Source organism: Gavialis gangeticus, unplaced genomic scaffold (assembly GCF_001723915.1).
Source record: "Gavialis gangeticus isolate Ggan-Ray unplaced genomic scaffold, GavGan_comp1, whole genome shotgun sequence".
Taxonomy (NCBI): domain Eukaryota; kingdom Metazoa; phylum Chordata; order Crocodylia; family Gavialidae; genus Gavialis; species Gavialis gangeticus.
In genome coordinates, this window is record NW_017729022.1 from 68,669,679 (window position 1) to 68,689,386 (window position 19,708).

The 19,708-nt window shown below is 43.7% G+C and overlaps 1 protein-coding gene across 1 annotated transcript in view; it reads right to left on the reverse strand.

The window, feature by feature from the left end:
• Window positions 1-291: 291 nt before the first annotated feature.
• Window positions 292-19,708, reverse strand: part of RFX4 (regulatory factor X4) — a 152,115-nt gene continuing 132,698 nt past the window's right edge. Inside the window, exons 16-18 of the mRNA XM_019515335.1 lie at window positions 19,163-19,325; window positions 14,142-14,280; window positions 292-1,813 (exon numbers count right to left, since the gene is read on the reverse strand). Of these exons, the coding sequence (XP_019370880.1) occupies window positions 1,541-1,813; window positions 14,142-14,280; window positions 19,163-19,325 (575 nt within the window). The 3' untranslated portion in view covers window positions 292-1,540. The remainder of the gene's footprint in view (window positions 1,814-14,141; window positions 14,281-19,162; window positions 19,326-19,708) is intronic.

Below are 19,708 nucleotides of genomic sequence, written 5' to 3' on the forward strand. Positions count from 1 at the left end.
AGTAAGCACTGTAATATATAAATTATTTTTGGAAATTGCGTGTCACTCAATCCACAAAAGTTATTGAGAGGTGCCTCGAGTTGGGTGAGGCTGAGAATCACTGATATAAATGTGGATATACACTACCAAACATGCTGAAGTCCTTTGAACGCTGACGGTGCATGTATGCTGAAACATGCGCACACACACACATAAGTGCTTTGCCAGCTATTTACATTTAAGATTAATCTTCAGAAGTCTCTGTGTTTAAACAAATTAAAATAGAATCTATTTAATTTCAAGGCCTTTTTTATTTGAGTGTGAAAATCCTTCATATATCTTGCACAACTGTACAAATAACACTTATTTCCATTTTAGCCATAAACATGGTTATCATCACACTGGGTGCTATCAAAGATTTTATTTACAAAACAATTACCAAAATGCCTGATGTCATATTTCCATTTATTTATTTCTTACCCATAGGGTAATAGGTCCACCATAATTGCTTGGTGCGTTTTATAATACAGAAGAAAAACCTATGTTAATAAGTTCTAACAAAAACTTACAAATAGCTACAAAACTCACAGAAAATGTCTACGGAAAATTCTCCCAAAAATACAATACATTTTTTCCACACAGACACAGTACAGAATAAGTTCAAAGGCACAGCTTTGAATTTTGTTTCTTGTAGAAGTGTATAGAATTATCATTTTATAAAGGAATCAGAGGAACCCAGTTTTCATACCTGTCAATAGGTAATGAAATGAGTAACTTGTTTTGCATTGTCACTTTTACATAATTGCTTAGTATCATATTTAACATATGTGGCTCTGAGTCCAAAACCTCCCCAGTCTTAAAGTCCCTTCTTAATCTTGCTGTTACTGACCAGAGCAGTTGTATTTAACCAGATTGTGCAAACTTAAAACAAATACATATATAATAAGAACAATAGTCAACTTAAGGCAGTGAATAATTCAATGCTACACATCTTCTTTTGTAAAGATAACACTGGATCAACAGAAAGGTGCATCAATATACAATGTTATGTGTAAACTGAAGCCTATAATAAATGCATACCATTTAAAGAGCTGAAAGGAGGAATTGTTAAGAACAAGTGATGACATGGCAGAATGTCTTTAAAGAATTCAGCAGTGGTTAAATGAAGAGCAGGTACCAGAGCTTTGCTTACAGTAAGCTTTTTGCCTTGATTCAAATTATAAATAGATTGCTCTCTGGCACTATTCTTTAAAGTCTTGTTAAGATTTGTCAATGGGGGAGTAAATGGCTCATTGAAGCTGACACCACACAAAGAGTAAAACCACTGGACAGAATTTTATAAAAAAGGCACAGCTTGGCCTGCACGATACTTTATAGTAACAATAAAATCTTGTTTGCTTACAGGAATACTGTCAAACTGGTCTGCCATATGTCCAAGTCCAAGACATCCAGGATCTAGTCCATCTTCATGTCAATTAAAGAATGTCCAGTTGAAGTCTCATGTAATATAAAGTTTTTATGTTTTTATTAAATAGATGGGCCCATGCTATACCAGTCATTTTCATTTAGCCCATCCTGTAGTGGCTTCTCCATTGATGTAGGCAAAGCCAGGAAAGTGTTGCATGTGCTCGTATTCAGAATTTCTGCGAGTGGTCAAGGGTGTGTACATGTCACTAGAGTTTCCATATCTTGTGGAGTGCATGGTTGGACTTGTGTAGCATGAGTTTGCTGATGGGACTTCTGGCCAGCGAGGAGTTACAGGGGTTGGATGCAGTCTTGGGGTACTGCTCATCAAACAGGGCTCCATCCTGGATGTTGGGCTATTGAAAGGATACTTAGAAATAAAAACAAATGGAAAATAATGTTAAATATACACATAAAAAAAGCAACACCAGGAATAGGATACTTACACCTTTACTGTAAAGGTTAAGATCAGTAAGTTAAAACCCCTTCAGCAACATACTCTGGTAAATTCTCATATAGCCTTCTCAGCCATTAGTATCCTGAATTGTTTTGGACCAGTGCAGGCCAACCTTTTTTGGAAGGTCTGCCACAGATTAAGCCCTGCACCCTCGCTGAGTGCCACTCTGATCCCCTTTCTCTGCTCAATCTGCTGCTCTACTTTCTGTTTCCTGCCTGATCTGCTGTGTGTCACACATAGAGGCTGCAAGTGCCACTTGTGGCATGTGCACCACAGGTTGGCCAATCCTGTTTTAGAGGGTCAGCTGTGAACCAAAGGGAAAGAAAACTGACTGTTGAAGAGACCTAATCAGCTTAGTTAGCCATTGTCTTACATTATATGCAGTCATTTACACCAGGGTAACATGAGTCTTCTGTGCTACTACTTTGGTGGTTTCACTATATAAGGTTTCAGGGCAGCATATCAGGCCTAACTGCATTCAGGAAGCAATTCTTTCTACCTGGGGAAGTTAGTACAGTTAGACTGTGAAGCAAACCAAAAACTGGGGCTGGGGTCTTGGAGGGGAAGGGAGATTTGGCTTGGATATGTCATGGAAAGCATTCCTGGGGGAAGCAAGACAAGGAAAAGAGTGTGCTAGGGATAAGAACATAGACAGACAAGGTTTTTTTTTTAGGTGAATCTGATATCTTTTATTAGTCCAACTTATATAGTTGAAAAACAATTATTAAGCAAGCTTTCAGGTTCAAAAACCCTTTGTCAGGCTAAGGAAGTTTCAGCAGTTGGTGTGTGCTCTTCCTGCATGGAATGAAAAGATAAGGGATAAGAACAGGCACTAAACATAAAGAGACATGGGAATAAGCTGGAGCAGAGAGCAGTGGAGAGAAAGTATTAAGGAAAGTGTTAGGATAATGAGAGAAGAAAAGAGGTTGGAGATTATGCAAGGAAATAAGAGGTTTCAAAGCCTTAACACATGAATGATGTGTGCCCCCAGCAGCTGGGGGGGCATGGCAGTAAGCGGGAGCTCCCACAGATGCCAACACTGCTGGTGGCAGCAGGGGTGTGATGAGTGCCGACTAGGGGGCGGCGACCACCCACAGACACCGCCAGTGCTGTCAGCAGCAGGGGCAAGGGAGGAAGGTGGTGAGCGGCAACTTTTTGTAGAGGGTACACCACCATGCTCAGGGTGCATGTGCACTCATGTGCACCCCCTATGCATCGCTCTTGTCTTAACACATGCATTTCATACTCCTGAATGCGATGCCATTACAAAGAAAAGATCGTCAAAAAAATAGCCATGCTGCACATAGACCTCAACTGCTATTTGCACAGTCATGGAAGTAAAATGTTAAGGTTGCATGCGCTTTCAGAAACTGCTCCTGCAATCTAGTCCATCTGAATGGACTTAAACCAAATCAAGTCCTACTAAGGTGAAGTAGTAGGAGTCTTCCTAAGTGGATCATACACCAGGATCACAGCCTAAATTTGTACCTGCGAGCACTTGCAAGTAAAAGTGCTCGCCTGCTTATTCAATCAAGAAATGAAAACAAAGTCATGTGACCTGGCTAACCAGTCACAACTGGCCGAGAGAGTTTCCACTTCAAAGGTGGAGTATTGAATATGATTGTAGTCAATCCTCAGTATAAGAACAAGTTTTCAAAATATAATTTAATTCAAACATCAAATAAATTCAATGAAAATGCTATTTGCTGGAGAAAAACAAGCTGAATTTCTCAGATGCACTTTTCTCACAGCTCTAACAAAAAAAGAGACCCATTACTATCCAGTCACTTTTGTGATCTGCTTTTTTACACACCTAGTTCATTCACCTGCATTTTGAAGAAAGGCAAAAATGTCTAGACCAGTAGTTCTCAACCTTTTTTGTACCAGGACCCATTTGTGAACGTGGATGGCCAGTCCTGACCCTGTGCCCCTCACTCCTTGTCGGCTGTCCCCCGCCTCCAGGCCCCAGCCCCCCAATGTGTGGGGTTGGGGGGGGCAAGCAGCCCCTCCTGCCAGCCTGCAAGGGAAAAGCCACGGTTTCCCACATTTTTCTCCTTTAAAGGAGAATCCATTTTTAAAGTTTGTTGATCCATTTTTAAAGTCTGTTCATGACCCTTTCATATATTCTTGCAAGCCAGTTTTGGGTCGTGACCCATGAGTTGAGAAATGCTGGTCTAGGGGACCATGTTGAGAGGACGGGTACTCATTCCCTTAAAAGTTGACAAGTCAGCGTCTGCAGAAAGAAGCCAAGGTCTGTCCACCTAAGTGGGGGCATTATTGAATGACTTGTAAAAGTAGGCAGATCAGAGAGATGTGAAGAAGAATCTTTCTATTCCCCAGCTGTCTTACATGAAAGTTGGAAACTGGGGACAAGAAAGGATGGCTATCTCTCTTGTTAAGGAGAAGAGATGCTGAAGGCAGGATAGAAAGGTAGAGTCACATTTGCCTTTCCTTTATAATGTGAAGCAGCGAGCAAGCCAAGGTCCATGTAGTGATATAAATGAACTTTGTCCTTGTCATGTTAGACATTTATTCATTTTATTGCCAAACTGTTGAAAATAGAAAATTAATTATCTTGGTCTGTGAAATGGACCGTGTCATTCCATTATTCTTTGGTTATATTGGGTTGGGCCTAGGAGCCTCAGTCATCAAGGCCATACATCTTCCCGTTTTTATACTTCCTTGCTGACCAGATGAAGTATTTATTGTGAGTGCTTTTGTGCAGGTTTCAGGGAGATCTGTAGAAACCTCCAAAACATTTTGTTTTGTTTTCTCTATATATAACAATGGTACCATTTTAAGGGTTTTTTTAAATCTTGGGCAAGCAGCCCCACCGAGAATTTCCTCTCTCTGCTAGTTTTGCAGGGGTGAAAGATACTGGGCTTGGCATTGCAACATTTTAGATACTGGAAAGCTGTCAACATGCCAGAATGTCATTCTTCCTTAACTTTGAAGTGACGTCATTCCAAAGGAAGAGACATAGCTTTTTCTAAGGAAGACTGTTTTTCTTTAAAACATGGCAGCTGCTGGTAGCTGCTCAGTGATTTAGAATGCTACACTTAGTACTAGGGAGATGAATTAGTCAATGCCAGCAGAAGGAGAGGTCAAAGGTGAACAGTGCTTTCATTTAATACCTCTCATCTCCATACATGTAGCTTATAAGTTATTATATTACCCAATTTCCAGTACCTTTGTTTAAGAGAAAAACTCAATGCAGCTTTGCCTTTGACTTCAATAGGGCCAAGATTTCATCCTAAAAGATGCAATTTTATTTTCTGATAATAATACACCAAATATCTCCTGCCTTTCTTCCCTATATTTTAGGCAACTTTCCCTTTTGCTAATCAGATGAGGGCCTTCTGCTATCCTGACATGCTACAATTTCCTATTGGAATTTGTAATGCCAAGACTATGGTTTAGATCAGGGAAGCGACCTTCTTGCATATACACCCTGAGGCAAATCCCCTCTGCCACCATGACATTCTGTCATATACAGCAAGATTCTGAAGCTTCAGCCACATGCAGCGGGACGGTCTCCAGGGGTAACTTCACAGGAGCTGCTGTTTATGCCATATCATCATTTAGGGGAGAGACAGAATTTAGTTCACTTGGCCAGTGGGCATATAAAAGAGATGACAGTCTTGAATTTAAGCTTTAAGTTTCCCAGAATGATCATCATTATGTATTGAAACAGAATGTTAATCTGGCTCCTTACTCTCAGTTAATATGCCACACTGAGGTCCATAAGAAAGCAAGGACTAATGACGGAGCGTGAGAGGACAGGATACAGTGTGCTGCTTTTCTGTGCAGTCAGATACCCCAGACACAGCTGTGTTTATGAATGTGTCATGAATATAAAAAGAATAATTGCTAGAAAATAATATGGACTCTAAATATCTACTATTTTACAATAAATTCTGTTATGACTGAATCCAACATGGAAAGTTTTGTAATGGTAGGTCAGCTAATTGCAAATGAGTCAGTGACTTCTTCTTCCCTACAGTGAAGAGACCATTGAAAGACAATATTTTTAAAGTGCCCATTGGCCCCTGCCTGACTATTAACTCAACCAATGAAGCATCTATTCAGCCTTGTTGGAGTGTCCAAAGCATAGCCATCTGCGCGGATGCCTGCCCATGCTGCCTGAATCACCTTTCACACTTTACATCCGGTTTAATGAAGAGTGCTTAAGCACGCTGAACTCAAAACACTGGGGCCTAGTGATCTTTGCCAGATATAAAGGCGACATTTGTTGGAGAGCTCTTGACAGGAAATTACCATTTTCTGGGTTAACTCACGCTTGCTGCTGCCACTGCTGTTAAAACTAAACAAGAAACCCTTTAAGTGTGGGTGACTTTAAGCTGATTATTGTTAAGGCCTTGCCCAAAAATGTAAAATTAACTCAATTTCTTTTAGTATTATTTTAGAAATATGACATCCTCCCACCAATGAAGTCTGAGTTCCTTCAGAATGAGGATGAAGAATAATCTCTTTATTCTTACCCTTCAACTAGCCGACTGATTATGCAAGGAGGTGAAAGGTGTCTCTGTCCAAACAGCAAAATGTTTTCCTTATAAATGCAGCTCTAACTTTATGCTGCACTAGCTCATGCTTTTGAAATGTATTGCAAGCCATTCTTACACACATCAAATTTCACCTCTAAGATTCACAAATACCTAATCCAAAGTTATAACTGCATTAAAGTTGTGGTTATAAATGAACTTTATGGACATTTATACTGTAACGATCTCAGGACTTATATTGCGAGTGCCTTTTTAATGCTAGATATGGCTGTTTTCTACACAGAGCTAGGTTTGACTTGCTTTGGCCAATCAAAGATATAAGAAAAAAAATGACAAAGCAATTTAAGGGCTTTTGAAAATGGGACTCGTGGAATTTTTGAAAATGTAACCCATAATTACTTTTTAAAAATAAGATCTTTTAAAAAATCATTTTCTATTTTCTCAGAAAAACATGTAGTTATTTCAATCCAGTCCAAATCAGTCCAGTGGACTGTTGCAAATACTTTACAGTTTAGAACAATGATTCAAATGTCTGTGATGGGACACGGATATGCTGATCATTATTTTAAGAGCTAAAGATCAATATTAACCCCAACACTGATGCTAAATGTACTACAGTTTTCAGGATTATGAGGTGGCTTCTGGCACAGAATGATAGATAGAGAAACTATTTTTAATTCATCTGCGTGTTTTTTTTAAAGTTAAATAGTATGGTGGGAGACAGGGGACGGGAAGGGGGCCTCACCCTATCCCTGTAGGCTAGATAAAAGGGCCAAAGTATAGAAAACTGATCCTAAAAGCACCAGTTCTAGCTGAGAGAGAATTTCCCTACTTCAGGCACTGTGCTAGGCATTTGTAATGCTGTTGTCCAAGGATCCCCTTATAAAACTCAGCTTGGGGGCGCATCAGAGACTGGCTGTTAAATGAAGTGCAGCAGGGGTCTATCAACTGCAGCACAGTCCATGCAGCAGTTCTGGGACTTTAAGACATCTTTAACCCTGTGATTTGCAACCCAGGATCACAGGGTTAAAGCCACCTTTGCCTTGGTTCCCACAAGCCCTAAGCAATGAGTGTTGTGCTACATCACTGAGCAGTACAACCCAGGCTTTTACCTAGGAAGCACAGTAAAATGAGCCTGTGCATCTGACACTAATGGGATCATTAACAGGAGCAAAGAAAAAAACGACTTGTTAATATAAATGTGTACTGTCTAGTGCTGTGGTCTTCAACCTCCAGGCCCCATGGGCCAGAACCAGCATGTACGGTCAGTCCACAAGCCTGATCCAGCATGGGGTTGGCATGCCAGTTCTGGCTGGTGCAATCCAGAGTCATAAGCGACTGGTAGCGGGTGCATGGGGGTGCACGTGCCTCCCCAATGGGGCCAGTGCTCCCCCTGACAGCCGACACTGATGCTGTTGGCAGGGCTGGTGCCACCCCTGACAGGGCTGCTGCCCTTGGAGGCTTCTGCCAGTGGCCCCCCCCAGATTCAGAAGGCACCAGTCTCTCATGTTCAGAATTGCGGCATTTAATGCTGCTACTGCTCCCCAGCTGTCAAAATTTCCAGGCCCATTCTCTAAGTGACGGGAGAAAGAGCCTCATTTGAGCATACAGTTCTGCACAGTTGCCTGGAAGACCAGGTAGTCAGTCACTTCATAGTATGGGCTGCACTGTGCTTTGAGTGCTGAGCCAGATCCAGGGTGTAATGATCTAAAAGCCGTTGGCACATGCCAGTGGAATGTACTAGATTTAAAATAATAATGCATGAGGTGAAGCCTGAGATGCATTTGGAAAGATTCTGCACGTAAACCCAAACCCATACCAAAACAGTTCAATTGCAAAACTCAGTCATCTAAGGAAACTGAAGGGAGGTGATAATGTATAGATGAGTCATCTGGAGATAGAGGCCAACACAGCAGCCCAAGTAGCAGCTCGTGGATGCTAGTGAGGTCTTCAGTCTGGTTTCTACAGTTTGCACTCCAGATATTCCCTCCTGTAAGCTGTTTGGCTATTTGCTTCTATCCCTCCCAGTCCTGGCTCTCCTCTTGTCTTCCCCTAGACTTATTCCCTCCCAGTCATAACCCCACTGAAAGAAATTAAGCAACAAAGCAAAACCAAAAAAAATCTAGAAGCCAACCTGATGTTAGCAGCCACAGGCTAAGGACAGAAGTTACACATAAACTGGGTTAAGTGATCAGAAACTGGTTTAAACCTGTAACAGAACAAAAAGTTCAGTGCACATAAACCAGTTTCAAAATGGCCAAAAATTATTTAAGATAAACCTGGTTGAATAATATCAGACTTAACTGATTGGGTCAAACCAGTTTATAGAATTTCTGTCCCAGACCCTTTCTTGGTTTAAGTTAAACCAGAGTCCCCCAGCATCCCAGCATGCTCTTTATGGGCTGGAGTATGCTATCTGCTCCAGAGAGCAGGGCTGGCCCTGCCCCTCTGCTTTCTAGCTGGGGGCAGGGACATAGCCAGATGCCAGCCAGCATGGCTCCTGGAGGTGAAGGGAGCAGGGAAGGGGTTTATTTCCCCGATCTCCCCTCTCCCACTGGGTGACTGCAACTGAGGCAGGGGCAGGAGTTGGAGGGGGGAGCAGCTACTGGAGGTGAAGGAAAGCCACGCAGTGGCTGGGCTCAGCAGGGTTGTTCTGCTCCCCTCACCTCCAGCTGCATCTCCTGCTCCTGCCCCACTGCACAGCGCTACTCTATGTGGGTGGAAGCTTTAGCCCAGTGGCTTCTGCCCAGTTCCTGGAGCTCTAGCTCCAGCTCCAATTGCCTTCTACCTGTTCTGCCTGCCTGGCATGATGAGCAATGCCTGGGGGCGAGGTGGGGTGGAAAGCACCCAGAGCTGGAGCCAGAGCTCTGTGAACTGGGCAGAAGCCATGGGGCTAAAGCTTCTACCCACCCACCCAGAGCCACATGGCAGCAGCAGCTGGAGGTGAGGGAGGCAGAAGAGCCCCACTGGCCCCAGCCAGCGTACAGCCTGTGGTGTGGCTGCAGCTGACAGGTGCTGCACAGGACAGGGCCACAGTGTGTGCTGCAAGCCCCCTTAGCAGGCAGCTGCCGAGTTCCAGGCCTGCCAGCACCTCGAAGTCAGCCTGGGCAGTCCGCTGCTTGGCCAACCATTGCCCAAGCCCTCAGCCCAAGACAAAGGCCTGATCCCCACAGCCCAGCCTGGGCCGTCCTCTGTGTGTCCACCCTCAGCTGTACCTGTGGACTGGCCTGGCTCAGCCCTGCAGCACCAGCACCAGGCAGATGGCAGGGCCATGCCAACCAGCTCTGGCCAGGCCCCCCCACTGTACAAGCAGGGAGGAAGCTGGGCAGACCCTGGCTGGGGGTTCCTGTGCCCCAGAGGGGAGACAGGGGAGTTTAATCCCCCTCCACCACCTTTTGCCTGAGGTGCTGCCCAGCCAGTGTCTGGCCTCAGGGACAAGCCTGGTAAGGGCTGTTTCCCTGGTCTCCCTCCAGGCACAGCCTGGCTGAGATCCCTGCAGGCCAGGGTGGGGGTTTAAAGACCTCCACAATCAAACTTAGTGGCCTGCCAGGGCCTGGCTACTAGGGCTGTGCAAAGCTTGTCGCTGATTTGATTTGGAGGAGATTTGGCCTGATTTGGGGGCCAAATCTCTAAAGCTGAATTGAATTGGGAGACCCATTAAAAGCTCTGAATCGATTCGAAGCATCCGAATTGATTCAGGAAAGATTCAGAGATTCAGAGATTTGGATTGGCTGGGGAGAGGCAGGCACAGCCGGGTGGCTGCAGGTTCTCCCATGGCTCCTCTGGCTGTGCCTGCCTCTCCCCAGGTTGGGGGAGCCACGGGAGAAGCCCCCATGGCTGCCCTGCCTGGACCCAGCCTCCCAGCACTTTAAAATAAAAAAAGCCCCACACTCACCGGCTGCAGCCGTCACCCAGAACCTGGCAGTGCTCACCCCAGCTCCTAGACAGCACACAGCCATGAGGCATGAGGCAGCTGCCATGCGGATGCCAGGTGAATGGGGGGATCCCCACAGAGGCCCTGATTGCTGCTGCTGCAACCGGTGAGTGTGGAATGTTTTTTTGGGGGGGGGAGTTCAAAGCCTTGGGGGGCTGGAGCCAGGCAGGGCAGCCATAGGGGCTTCTCCCACAGCTCCCCCCACCCGAGGAGAGGCAGGCACAGCTGGAGGAGCCAGGGGAGACCCTGCAGCTGCCTGGTTCTGCCTGCCTCTCCCTGGCCGATCTGAATCACTGAATCTCTCCGAATCAGTGCCAAATCTTTCAAAAGCCGATTTGGCCGACTTGAATGGGGACAGCGATTCAGATCACCAAATTGAATCACTGTCCTCCAAATCAGCCAAATCCAAATCCAAATTGAATACTTCCTTATTTGCACAGGCCTACTGGCTACGCCTCTCAGGTCAGCTTCCCTCCAGCCTTGCAGCTGCTACCAAAGGGAAGGGAGGGCTTGCTCTAGTACACCCTGGCTTCTAGCCTGAGCCACTGCAGGCATGTGCCTGCATTTCTGGAATTAAAAGTGAATGTTTGTTCACTTTCAAATCAATTCAATCTATGCAGGTTGGACTAACCTACAAAGATGGAATCAATTCAGGCTCAGGTTTTTTGAATGTCTGTCCCTAGCCATGCTGTTCAGTCTGCTCATAGGTTAACTGCCACCTTCCTACTCCGTCCATTTGCCATGTCTATTTAGATCAGGGGTCTCAAGCCCTGGTCCATGGGCCAGTTAGGCCCCCTATGCTGTGTCATCCATCTGTGGGGAACTCTGTGAGCTGTGGCCTTATGCACTAGATCAGATGTGCAGGGCAGTGCAGGGCCCAATCCCAGTGGACAGAGCTGGGAGGAGGTGGTGCAGGGCCCTGGGGCTGATCCTCAGCAGCAAAGGGCCCCGGGGCTTAAGCCTGGTCTATGGGGGCCAGTTCCAGCACACGGGAGCCAGCCAGGGCTGCATGCACAATCTGGGCATTTAGGCCGGATACGGATATCCAGGGTCCAATTCAGCCCACAGACTGACCTCACGCCATTCATGTGGCCCACACAGCCAAAACGTTGAGCACCACTGATTTATGCTATAAGCTGTGTGGGCAGGACTGTCTCTTGCTCTGCCTGTACAGTGCCAAGCACAAGGAGACTCCTTTCCAGTTTGGCTCCTAGGCACAAAAGACATGATAAATTGCATATGAAATTGTGCTAAACAAGGCTTTTAGATTTAAACTAAATCTAAATGATAACAAACACTTCTTTTGAAAAAGAAATTTCAGTCTAAGTTGGCTGCTACTGACTAAAATATTCATATGGGCTGGTACAACGGATTTCACCACTCCTCCTTACTACAGATAAAAAGCATGGGACCAGATGTAAGGCAGGTGTGTGGGAGGTCACAGGAGGACTCTCTCCACAATCTGCTCTACCTAGTTTGTAGACAGAGATTTTCCTTCAGAGAGACATGCTTTACAAATGAAGTCTGAATCGTTATCCTCATTACACAGGTGACGAAACTAAGGCACAGAGAGAGAAACGGATTTACCTAAGGTCACCCAGCAGGCCAGTGATACAACTGGGAACAGAATCGGGGTTCCAGTTCAATACATAATCAGGCCATGATTAGTAGAACCACTTCATTCTTGCTTCCAGTAGCTGTGCCTGCCCCCCCTAGACTGCACACTAGTTCTGACAAACCCATGGGAGGCAAAGACAGGTGCAGTTATACCCTCTTTGGCAGTGTGGCATGCGTGCAGTGAAGAGAGCTCGCTGCACATGGGACACATGGCCGAATGGGGTGTGGCTGCTTCGCCCTCACAGTGATCCTGGATGCCAGTGAGCTCAGAGAGCTTTGAACTCAACAGCTAGTTGGCATGGGGGCTGGTTGGCTCCCCTGTTTTCATGCAGCTCCAGAGCCCAGGTTCCCTCTTTTCCCCTGCCACTGAATTCAGCAGGGGTGGGGTTGGAGAAAGAGGGAGGAGAGAGCAAGCAGCCATAGTGCTCATCCACTGCTTTCCAGAGCTGTGTGTAAGCTCCACATGGAGTTGCACTGACATGCTGGTGAGCTCAGAAAGCCCACTGCATACTCACTACACAGCCAAACTGGGGGGCAGAGAGGGAGGGCAGGGGGGCAACTGCACTACCACCCCACCTTGGATCCACTCCTGCACATGCCCAGTCCGATGAACTGAAGTACCAAAATACTGTAGTTAACGTACACTATAAACTTTACAATCCAAAGTCAGCTCAGATAGTGCCTTTTATGGAAAGCCATCCCAGAGTTCTTCACAATGAACTCAGAAACAAAATGCTAGGAGCACAGTGAGTGAGAATAAACCTGAGCTAGAAGACATAAGGGATGATTCGCCATTGTGCTATACCAGTTTCATGCCAGCCTAACTTCACTAAAATCAAATCTTAGCTGGAGTAAGTTAGGCCCATAGTTTTTTCATTAGAGTAGCTGACATCAGTCCTAAATGTGAAATGCAAAAGAAGTCCAATGCATGTTAATAAGTGGTAAGGGGCTATTTTGGAGCAACCAACAGAATGGCTTTAAATCACCTCAAGTTATTTCTAGCCTCAACAACTTTAATAAATGCATATTTCATTTACAGGTGCACACTAGATTGAGCAATACAACTGGGCCACGTGTTAAACATTTTTAAAGTAACTGTATGATGATAAATATGGGTGAAATTGTGGCTCTGCTGAAATCAATGGCAAATCTCACCTTGCTATTCTTGAATCCAGAACTTCAACTGAATATTTCAAAGGAAGAAAGTCTAATTTTTATGATTAGTAAAATAATGAGCCTCTGTTAAGAGCTGAAATTCAAGCTATATTTTTCACAAGTTGAAACATATGACTTTCCCTCAGAAGGATAAAATGTCAAATACGCTAACAGAAATGTGTAGAAAATGGGTTTCCATACCCTGCAAGCATTTGAAACCTTTTCTCATCTTGAATAGGGAGAAAAAATACAAATCTTGAAAATTGCTATGATATAATAATCCAAAAATCATTGTTCACAAATTCAGATAAAACACTACTTCAGTCATTTCAAACCATTTCATTTCTATTTTGATGTTTACATTTTTTTAAACTTTTTAGTGAAAGCACAATTTTGAAAACTTGAAAATGCTATTTTGACAATTTCATAAATGTTTACGTAAAAATGTTTTTCAAATTGGGAAACATATTTAAACAAACTCTTTTGTGCAATTAATTGATTATTTGTGAGAAATGTTTTTAATTGGAAAATTCCTTACCCACTCTCCTGTCTTGGGCAAAAGTTCCTAAATTATACCCTCTGCATTAGGTCAGTATTTCTGTTTTAGGACAATTTTATTTCAAATAAGACATCTGTTCCAGTTCAGAACAGCTAATACAAGTGTTCTGTTATTTAAATTGTTTAGACTAGTGCTTGGTAAAGAAACATTTTTTATATCCTGCTAGTTATATTTAAGGCTCTAGCACTCCAAACAATTTTAAAGAATAAAATAACATTCAGTTAAAAAAAAAAAAAAGCATCTACAGCCAGGATGAAAATGCCTCTGAGAAATTAAAGACCAGTATAGTCTGGAAAGGCTGAATATAAACATCAGGATGTATAAAAATTAGGATGTAACATGGAAATATCAGTCATTAAAGGTGACTTGAAGTTGCTTGAATGTTGAATAGAGATGTTTTAAATTACTTATTTAATATGTGAAAGCAAGCACTAACAATTTAAAAAGTCTTACCTGCGAAGAGCTTCTGTGGTAAGCTGAGTAGTGAAGCGGTCCAGAAATGGCAGTATCATGTGGTAGAGATGGATACTGACTCTGCATTGGGTGGGGGTGCTGGTTGCTATAGGTGCCATAATTGTAGCTTCCCGTATATCTAAAATGTAAATTAAACAACACCACTTCGTACTCACAATAACTGCATTCCAGCTAACTGTGCCGATATATTTTTCTAATGCTATGCAATAGATATTTGACATGAGTTTCCCCAGGAGAATGTTAACTTGGAGGAAGAGTGTTCAAAATCTACTCCCAAGTCAACCCAAAGAAGCAGATAGTGAAATTATGTCTCTTACGAGGAAACAGAGTGGTGGTCACGCAATGTGTCTGTGTGGTAGCAAACCTTTTCAATCACACAATCGTGTGTAGCTCTCTAAGCCAAGGGTCAGCAAACCTTTCCTGCCATGGGCTAATGCTTTTCACCCAGCCCACACCATGGGCCACAAACCTCCACCCCCTGAGAGTATCTAAACTGCCTGGGCTTATCTTCACCAGTAATGGAGAGGGGCAAATTCTGTGGCAAGGGCAAACACAGGCATGAGAGTAGCAGGAAGGGCTTCAGAGTGGGGTGCTGTGGAAAGGATGAGGTGACATGGTGCAACTGCATGCTGCGGATCCCCCATGCCAGATCAGACTTTCACAGGTCAGATCCAACTACTTGTTGGGCCAAATCCAGCCCAGAAGCCACATCTTACTGACCCCTGCAAGGGACTGGTTCCACCATTCTTACTAACATGTGGTTCCTTCCTCCTAGCAATGGTTCAGTCTACCTGCACAGAAAAGTCTGGTTCAGTAAGGGAGTGGAAGAACTGGGCCCTAAGGGCTGAACTTCTTTGGAATTACACCACGTTCCCACTTTGTCAGGAGACTTGTTCCAGAGTTGTGCTGGGCAGCGTGCACTAATTTTCTACCTCTTTTCATACCCACCCCGTGCAGCTGACCAGTTTCCTGTCAACCTTTAATTAGGTTATGCAGAAGGGCGAGGGACTGGAAACTTCCTATTCTCTCCCCATCTCTGTGTGGCCATCCAAGTGCTAGATCAGTGATTCCCAAGGGGTGTACTATGGGAGAGCGATGGAAGTGTGCCACAAGATCCTCCTCTGTGAGGAGGTAAATGCTCTCCTCTCCTATTTGGCACCCTGCGCCTGCCCCCACTACTCCAGCAGTGCCCATGACCTTTCCTCTGGGGACTGCCGCCACTGCTGCAGCCTTCATCCACCCTTCCCTGCCCCCAGATAGCCCCTGTGCCAGCCCTTTCCATGCTCTAGTGCATGCTAAATAGAAATAGAGCACAGTGCAGGGGAAAAGAAATGACAAGTGATACACTTTGGAGAGGGGCAAGGTGGTTGTTCACTTTTTCTAAATTGATTTTAGTATGTGTCACCTGTAGGGAGCTCAGGGTAAAAGCACAATATGGAGGGGTTTCAACAATCTTCCGTTCCTCTTACATTAGCACTTTAGAAAATTGTACAGCACTCTCAGTCAGATGAACAGACAGTTTACAAAAGGCAGAACACCCAGTTGACAAAGGATGCCTTCAAACCCTGGGGCCAGATGCTTTTCGTTACTCTGTAATGCAATATACAGCACAGGGCCAGGGCTCAAAGGGTGGGTATTAGCATTACCCAAGCTTGTGCTTAAGTGCTATCCTGAATACATGTGTTTTCTGCAAAGGACACTGGCCTATCAGGACAGCTCTCTGTGTGCAGCTGATGGCAGCATGGTTCCTCCTGCCATGGCTGTGGCCTATTTCTGCTAAAAAATGCATTAGACCACATTGTAAAAAGTGGTGGCTCCCTGGCTCTCCTCTCACCACTTCAAATACACCAGCATTGATCCAGGCACTGTCCACAGGATACAGCTTGTCCAGATGCCTTGTGAAGAGAAGGAAGGACACACCTGGGAGTTGCTACATCCTGTTTATATGTTATTCCATGTTTGGACAGCCTTGTTTGTTCCTTGTTCCAGTCTCCTGGGCAGCCTCGTTCAAGAGGCTGATATAAGAAGTTGTCTGTCAGCTGGAAGCCTTACATCATGTAGTCTTACATCATTCTGTGCAGCAGTCTCCTTTCCTTCAAGGTGAACACCCAGAGCTGGTCAACTCAATCCGTAATTCAGGAGTGAGCTGAGATTTCTTGCTGATCCTAAGTTCTATTTAGCAACTTCTGAGCATAACATTTTCTCTCATCTCCAGTTGGTCAGGAGATACCATCCCATTCAGGACGAAGATGAGCTCACCATAATTACTCACAGCTGCATCACTTTTCAGCTAGACAAGAGTATGGTGACCTAGCTGGGCACAAAGTCTCATCAACTTGGGCTCTGCAAGTACGTTCGAACATTTCTTCTTCTGTCTACACTGGTGTCCCACAGACTTTAATTACGTTTAAGAACTTGGTCGTTATACTCTACATGTTCAATAGCTTGGGCTCAGGATGTCTAAAAGCTCACTCACAGATCCAGGAAAAAAAACAACTCCGTTCCCTTGCCGCAATGAAACTCTCAAAAAAGGGTCAGCAACATCTGTGTAGGAGACAGAGCATTCTGTTTCTTAAGGCCGGTCCGAGAGAGCAGAATGAACTCACAGGAACTGTGGATCATCATACAACCTTACCACCTTCCATTTCATTTACCTTGCTTTCTCTAATGCAGACATGTGGCAATTTATGTATTTTAAAAAGTCACACAATATCAACAGCAATGGCATTAGCTAAAATAAAAGCCATAACAAAATAACTTACAATTCAACTGCCAACTCTCCTTCCTGAAGGAGATAAGAGAACAAACTACTCTGGACAGATATTAATTACAATTGACCTACTGGAAGTTATTCAAATACTAGCAATGGCTACCTAAGAACCTCTATAGATTAGAATATTGTCCCACTGATTCCTGTTTTGACTTCAGTAAATGGCATAAAAAGGACACATTTAAGAGAGAAAGAAATGTAGCATGTAACAGTCCTGTTAGCATCAATTTTTCCACCAGCACAAATAGACGGATAAATCTCTTCTCCTCTCAACCACAGCTGAATGTCACTATCTCAGTACATTCTGGAGAGCTAGATCCCTAAACTATGTAATGCTGCCTTCCCTGAAAATTTAGAGGGAAACATTGATGACTCCTCTGCGTTTACATTCACAGAAGCACCTTTTGTCAGCAACCTTTCACTTTATTTGGCACCCCTAGCCTCAAGATAGAGGTTTCCTCATTTATGCAGAAAATGAAACAAACAAAATACCTATTACTGTTTTATATTTTCTGAGGGTAACTCAAAAAAAGCTGCACCCTCTGCCTTCAGCCCTGTTATATGGTAAAATATAATCAGTGGAAAAAGCTTTGATCTCTTTCAGTACTCTCTTCATTTAAGTACTCAGTAAAGCTTTTACATTCCAGAGGGGATCATCCTCCACACTGACTGGTAGCAACTCCTGCAGCAATTTTGCTAGAAAAGCCAGAAGCTCTTTTCCCTATTCATGTGTGCTGGTAAGGTGAGAGTCTACATTTCATCTAAAATTTACTCTGGGCAGAGGAACAGCTCAAAGCCTGAATATGCCATAGCCCTTGACGATGCATAACCCTTTTGGCTGGCCTCTGTCCCAGGAGAAATTGTGCCCTTTGTGGTTATTTAGCTTTCACTGGAAACCTGGAAATCTTTGTACCAACGGTGATCTTCTTGCCTGGCTTCTCAGGCTTACCCTGTGTTTGAATTGGTGAACTTTAAGGTTATAATTAATTTCCTTAAAACATATCCTGCCCTCCCTGCAGTATAGCAATAGATCCATACCCTATTTCTCTTTGCAGTTTAGGTCTCCTATTTTTCTTTTTCTCTCTGCAAATAACATCTAAAAAATCACACATTTCTACGATTTTAAGTGAGTTTTATATTGAATCTTTGAGTGGACGTTGGAAAGGCGCTATGTATTGAGTTTTGAGTCCCAAAACAGCCTACGGTAAGTTACTGGATTCATTCTCACACAAGTCCAGTATCATGAAATTCTCACTGTAGTCAAACCACATAGAAAGCAAAATATGAAAATGTTAGTTTTCCTACAAGTCTCCAAATAGACACACATGATTTGACTACAATGATTACTACTACTAATGCTTAGAGGGGAAATGAGGTTTGACCATGATACTCTAAACCAGATGCATGCATAGCCCTCTCTTCAGTGGTTGGTTGGTATGCTTCTTAGTTAAGTTTTGTAAAGTGTTCATTGACTTCTGCACTTGTGGTTACTTCAATGGATCAGCATTTTTCAGAGGCCTAGGTACATTTTTGACGTTGGAGAAGCAATCTGGTTCTTTTTTCTGGTTCTAAGTTGTCTCTTTTTCCAAACATCAGAACTGGTTGATTCATTGTTAATGAACCTGGTATAGGAGGATCAGCTAATTTGATGGTCTAGAACAACAGGATAATATCAGGGATCAGAATTAGAATGATACTATTATACCATCTCTGCCTTTTCCCTTTAAGACTCTTCCCAAGTCTCCATCTATTTTTGGCTAGGATTGTTTATTGATTTGATTTACATGCTACCTTCCCTCAAAAAGCTCATAATAAAAACAAGGCAAGTAATAAAGATAGGTAAAATATAAAAATAAAATAATAAATGATAAAAAAAACTTCCCTAAACAATACCCCAAAACTTAACTCTACTTGCTAAAAGCCTGCCCAAATAACAATAACTTACATTGTTTCCAAAAAGATGTCCAGTCTTGGGCTATGATGGACTTCAAGGGGGAGGGAGTTCCAAAGATGAAAAGCAACTCCCAAGAATAATCTCTTATATACTTTCGCTAAACAAACTTGGCACACAGTTGCCACCTGGAAACATCTGGCATAATATACTACATAGCAACACATTTGAAACAGACTTCTGTCACATCTTGGATTTCAGGTGCCCTTGAAAAAAGTGATTGTAAGTTTTAATGAGTGTTTAAAACCAATAAATAAAACGCAAAGGGAAATGACCTACCCATGCTCTTCTCTGTGAGGATAAACAGGTATCCTGTGTGTGACAGACGAAGACGGTACATGAGGACTCCTCATGCAGGGCAGCTGTTGAGAGTTTTCAGCAGGTGACCCGGCAGCTGTTGTCACGGTGTACGTGAGGGACCATGTGTAGGACTGCATAGCTCCTGTACACCAAACAAGAATGTCAGCCTCAGTTAACTTAAGCTCTAATCTTGGGAAGCGTGCCATTTTGAAACTGCTGGAGAGAAGTAATCTGAGAAGGTAATGTAAAGGGTATGGCAGGAACAACAAAACACCCGTGACTGAGATACCAATAGATGCAAGACACAAGTAGGTGGAATACATGATACTGGGAGAAAACCTGAACATTACTGGCACTTCTGAAATACAACCCCTGGACATAAAACATGCAGTGAATTCTCATCTCCCTTTCCCTGTAGCAATCACTAAGGCTATATCTACATGGCACAAGTATAGATACTTGACCTGGGTCTGAACAATTAGACCTGCTGAGAAGCAGGGTATATTGATCTGGGTGGAGCACCTG